The sequence below is a fragment of the Sinocyclocheilus anshuiensis genome, unplaced genomic scaffold (assembly GCF_001515605.1).
Source record: "Sinocyclocheilus anshuiensis isolate Anshui unplaced genomic scaffold, SAMN03320099.WGS_v1.1 scaffold962, whole genome shotgun sequence".
Taxonomy (NCBI): Eukaryota; Metazoa; Chordata; class Actinopteri; order Cypriniformes; family Cyprinidae; genus Sinocyclocheilus; species Sinocyclocheilus anshuiensis.
In genome coordinates this window covers 619,367-625,009 of record NW_015537985.1, presented here as the reverse complement: position 1 = coordinate 625,009, position 5,643 = coordinate 619,367, and the positions used below count along the sequence as shown (strand labels likewise).

The following is a 5,643-nucleotide window of genomic DNA, read 5'->3' as shown; positions in this document are numbered from 1 at the left end:
CTCTTAGACGCGCAGTCGTATTTCTGGATGTATGCTTGTATTCACTAACTGAATCATCAATCTCCTCTCTTGGAGGCTAATTTAGCCGAGGCCTTTTAAATGCTCTGACAAGCCTTGTGTCATTCATCAAACTCAAGGCTCTATTGGCTCTCTCGGCTAGCCTTGATTACACATCATGTCTGTGTGCAAACCACCCTGTTCCACAAACAAAAGCAGCCACTTTAGCAGTAAGATCTCCACATCAAAATATGCACCACCGTCTGGCTGTCCGAATGAATGAAAGGAGTCATGAGGAAATGGCCACAACGTATGCTGCAATTCATGTGCTTTATTACAAAAATCTGTACAAAATGTCTTCCCAGCTTTAGGATTGAGCATGTGTTACTGTCATTTCATATCGATACAATTCAAAATCATGATAATAACCTGTTGGACAACAGCTAAACATTGAATATACTGTAGTAGTAGTAAGGTCTGTGTTGTCCGTATGTTATACACCATTTCACACGTCGCCAGATATTATTTAAGATAATGTCTTTACATTATTTTTTCCCTTACAGTTTGCCACTCAGACTCATATTGACAACAGGCCTGCTTTAAAACAAACAGCTCTCACAAGATATTCAGCAAGAACCACTGCAGAGAAAAAAAAAAAACTGTACACGGGACAGCATAGAGCACTACAAAAACATTTCGCCGCTTTGAGTTTCTCCACTGAGACTGAGGGTTTCAAAGAATGGAATAGGCTTAATACAAAAGACTCCACTTCAAACGCTTGCTGTCATAAGGGTTCTCTCTACAAACTTACAAAATAACATCTCAAAATAACTCTGGTTGACAGCCTCAACTGAAAGGCAAGTACTATACATTGTCAATGATTAAATCCACTCCGGCCTATCCTGCTCGATACATCAAAGTCTATTCACTATGAGTTTGACTTGTATTTTGGTCTGCGGAACTGCGGGATACTTCAGAAGTTGTGATAGCGATGCGCCTCGACCCAAATTTTGGCACAGAACTAAGGCCTGATAACAGACGTGAAGCTATGCATAAAGGATTTTTTACAAAGCAACAGTTGCAGTTCCTCGCAAGGCAATGCGTTGGGAAAAGATATCGGTGTACTCGTTTGCTGAATTTAGATTGACTTTTTTTCCATAGAAACATCTGATAGAACAGAAACATTGATTTTTCGAGTATCACTGCAGCATGGCTAGCTGGATGGCACTGTTCTCATTTATAACCATGGGTAGAGCACTTCAAATGTCTCTTTGAAACAATTGGTATTCCTGGACCAGCTCACATGGCCCTGCCGTCCACTGTCCATTATTCTCTTGGGCCCGAAGATCGCTCTTTGGGCGCTTGCAACCACACCCCAAGTGCAGACTTGGCAACTAACTGCAATTTAAATAGAAGCGCTTCAGACTCAAATCTCCACCGTCTATTCGTTATCAAAACCGCTGCTCTCTGCAGATATAACTTCCCCCTACGCATTGAATGTTCCTATTTTTTTGCTCCCCTCTTCCGTCAAGCATCAATGAGTCAGTGGTATTGTCTTGATCATTGTTCATTTCCATTATGCCCTTGATTGAGCAGACCTTGGCAGGAATTTTAATCCCGGCTAGGAGGAGAATATATTGCTGCTGTCGCCGTGGCCATACAGGTCGGCTAACTTCCTGAAGCGAGGTCCCCAGTCGCTCAGATAATCATAGTTCTGCTCCGAGTCTGTGCTCAGGGAATCCAGGGAGCTGAGGGATTCGGCCACTGAGCCGCTGCCCTCAAAAGCGTATGTCTGCAGGGAGTCGTAGGGAGGCGCGGAAGGATCGACGTCGGCGTCCTTCAGGCGGTCCCATATAAACTCCCGGAAGATCCCGTTGTCTGGGGTGATTTTGTAAGGGGGAGGGCGGGAGCAATAAAGGGTGGGCACCTCCGGGGTGACGTCACGGCGGGCTTTGCTGTCTCTCACTGCATTGAGGTTTCGCAACGCCACCATGTCAAAGGCCTCTGTGTCTTCCTCACCTCCTCCTTCGTCGTCGTAGCGCACAATGTTCTCCCGCACATCCCGGTCTTCGTCCAAGATCAGAGGTTCCTTCTTCCTCCTCCTCATTGTCACAATCAGCAGCACCAGCACTGCAAACCAAAGACGAAAGAATCGACGTGACATATTAGCATCACAGAGTCAAGACACAATGTATACACTATTGTTCAAACATTTTTTGTTTGAGACTTTTTTTTTTTTGTTAAAGAAAATTAATACTTTTAATAAGAAAGGAAGACATTTATAGTGTTAGGAAAGATTTGTATAAATACAAATCATAAATATATTTTATTATATAACATTTATAAAAATTGAAAATATCTATCTAATTTAACTTGTAATATTTCATAATATTACTGTTTATTTTAATAATAAAATAAAAAAATATAGCCTTTTCTGAGCAGAAAGTGGGGAAAAAAAAAAATCTTACCGACCCCAAACATTTATAACGGCACTTTTGTCAAGAAACATTTTTTTAAACCATATAATGAAATAATAATACATATTATTTACTGTATACTCTTTTTATAATAGTATATATAGTACAATAGTGTGTGTATGCGTGTGTGTGTAAATATTATATGCTTTATAATAATGTAACATACTAATGTAATATAATAATATGCATGTTGTTTACTGCCTATAGCATATTTACTAATAGTATAAATAATTTGTTTTTATTATTACTAGTTAATTTATATAGACATTGTAACTGTCTGATTTTTTGAAGTTGTTAATAAAACAAAGACTGTTTTGCAAGAATTTTGCTTCAAAATGTCATGTTTAATTCAGTGTGTTACTTGCCAGCTTTTTGTAATTGTTTGTGAAATTTACTTACTATTTACTGTTTCTGAGTGAAAATTGTTACATTTTCTCAGTGCAGTTTAAAAAACGTAATATTATAACAGTAACTTGTTTTAATTTACTTCATTTATATGAAATGTATTTATTTATTTATTGTTTTCTTTTAATATAAAAGAGATAGTAAGAGTGGATACTGGAGATATGAGGAGAGATGTGATTCTCGGGTCACTGAAAAAAAAAAGAAGAAGAATTCAAGGCCACTTCTCTGACAGTGCATTTATTCCTAGTTCTGTTGGTTTCCACCAGACTATTGGGGAGCAAATAGCTGCACAGTGCTGTTTACACCTTGTGCAAATAGTCATTACAATTTAACAATTTGCTAACAATGCGAACAAGAAACCCCTTTTATATGGGAGTAGAGTGTTTAATAAATTGCTTCATTGCAGATTCATGTCCTTGCCACAGTAAACAACAATTCCATGAAATATCAGGGACCAGGAAAGATTTAGAGGCACCAAAGCTTTAAAACACACACACACACACACACACACACGTTTGTTTTTGTGAATTGTGGGGACATTCCGTAGGCGTAATGGTTTTTATACTGTACAAACTGTATGTGCTATTGCCCTACACCAACCCTACACCTAAACCTACCCCTTACAGGAAACTTTCTGCATTTTTACTTTCTCAAAAAAAAAAAACTCACTCTGTATGATTTATAAGCCTTTTGAAAAATGGGGACATGGGGTAATGTCCTCATAAGTCATCTTCTCCTTGTAATACCTATGTCATACCCATGTCATTATACAAATTTGTGTCCTCATATGTCACAAAAATGCGCGCGCGCGCGCACACACACACACACACACACACACACACACACCTCTCAAGCAGTCCATTTACCCTCCATTCAAGATAAGCGAAGGCATAAAAGGTGTAGAATCAGATAGCACTCGACCATGACTGTATCTCAACAATATTTATGACACCAGACCAAAATATTACTTTCTCATTGTTTTCCACTCTATAGACCAATTCTGCCCCAAGGCCTGACACTTTAAGCTACAACATGAAAGATAAGCTGAATTATCTCTACAGTTCAATTAGGGCAGTTCTGGTACATTAGTTTTATCAATAAGTTCATCAGATTGGGTAGTAATGATTTTAATAACGCTGCTGACAAACCCCAAGCAGGAGGTGTTTCATCATGGGAGGTGCTCCTGGGAGCAGGAGGTGTTAAAGGAGTAACAGTCTGATCTAATCTCATCCTGCATATTTGTTTACAATGGTTATTAACCGTACAGACCCTTATCCACACACTAAAACACATGCGTGGCTGAGAATTAAACGCATGCTAGCACTTTTGTCTTCTCACTCTTTGCTCTGTCATGTGTGAACATAAGCAAATAGACAGAGATGAACACATAGATGCACGAAGAGCGAGATTTAGAGCAGGATGTGTGCTGTAAATATGGGGCTTTAACGGCCACTTGCTTCCTACCCACTCATACACAAGCTGCTTATTCGGAAAAGGCCAGCATTAAATCCTTTTAATGAGTGCGGCATATGCCTACTGTACGTGTAAAATAAGACTGGATTATATGTCAGTCGGAAAATATCACCCTGCCCTGAAAGCACAGACCCCGTATACAAGCACATCAAAACTATCAACAAGAGGCAAGGCTGCACCATCGCACAAAAGGCATGTGTCTCTGCGATTCAAACGGGGATCAAATGCAGGGAGAAAGATGGCGTGAAAGAGACTGAGAAATTCTGTCAATACAAAAAGAGAAAAGGGAAAGCGCATAGCGTGAAATAACTAACATAAGACACATGCACAAAAAAAGGGAAATAAATAAATTTTTTGTGGTGTGTGGAATGCAAAAACCAATCCTCCGTGTTGCCGCTCTCAGACCCATGAATGCAAAGGAACTTACAGTACAGCCACAACACAGTCCTCCCACGGGAGTCTATATCTCTCTCTCTCTCAATGTAGATAGCGTATATGTGTATTTGGCTGCCAATACCAAGCTCGAGGGGGAGGGAAGGGAGCAGAAAAAGGAGGGAGAGAGGAAAAGGAGGTGTAAGTGGGAGCAGCCTGAAGTGAGAGAGAGAAAGATAGAGTGGAGGGAAAAGGGAGGCAAACGTCTAATGATCCATCCTTCAGGCATGCCACAGCGAGTGTGAAATATGGTGCCAAAGTCTCATACTTCATCCTCAGGCCTAGTGTCGTTTTGCAGGGGCAGACAAGCTGGGCGAGTGGGATGGCGAGGCAGCGGCTGCACGTGTACAGTCATATTCACGGTACACATACACACGGGGAATGATATAAACAATAGTAAAGCCATTATCGACCTTAAATTCAAGAGCAACAGTCTTACACTGGGGTTAATGGTGAAAACAAATAAACTACTATAAAACTGAAGATAAAGGAATAGAAAAATTACAAATCTGTCATTGTTTACTCAACATCTTGTCTTTCTGAAAACCTGTTTTTTTTTTTCTCCTGTGGAACACAAAAGGATATTTAAAGGGTTAGTTCACCCAAAAATGAAAATTCTGTCATTAATTACTCACCCTCATGTCGTTTCAAACCTGTAAGACCTTCGTTCATCTTCGGAACACAAATTAAGATATTTTTGATGGAATCTGAGAGCTGTCTGACCCTGCATAGACAGCAATGCAACTGAAATGTTCCCAAGTCCAGAAACGTAGCAAGGAGATCTGTAAAATAGTTCATGTGACATCAGGGGTTCAACCGTAATTTTATGAAGCTACGAGAATACTTTTTGTGCGCAAAA

The 5,643-nt window shown here is 39.9% G+C and overlaps 1 protein-coding gene across 1 annotated transcript in view; it reads right to left on the bottom strand.

Moving 5' to 3' along the window:
• Positions 1 to 214: 214 nt before the first annotated feature.
• The window catches only part of LOC107674380 (cadherin-7-like), a 75,432-nt gene continuing 70,003 nt past the window's right edge, over positions 215 to 5,643 (bottom strand). The window contains exon 12 of the mRNA XM_016468345.1: positions 215 to 2,127. Coding sequence (XP_016323831.1) covers positions 1,619 to 2,127 — 509 coding nt within the window. The 3' untranslated portion in view covers positions 215 to 1,618. The remainder of the gene's footprint in view (positions 2,128 to 5,643) is intronic.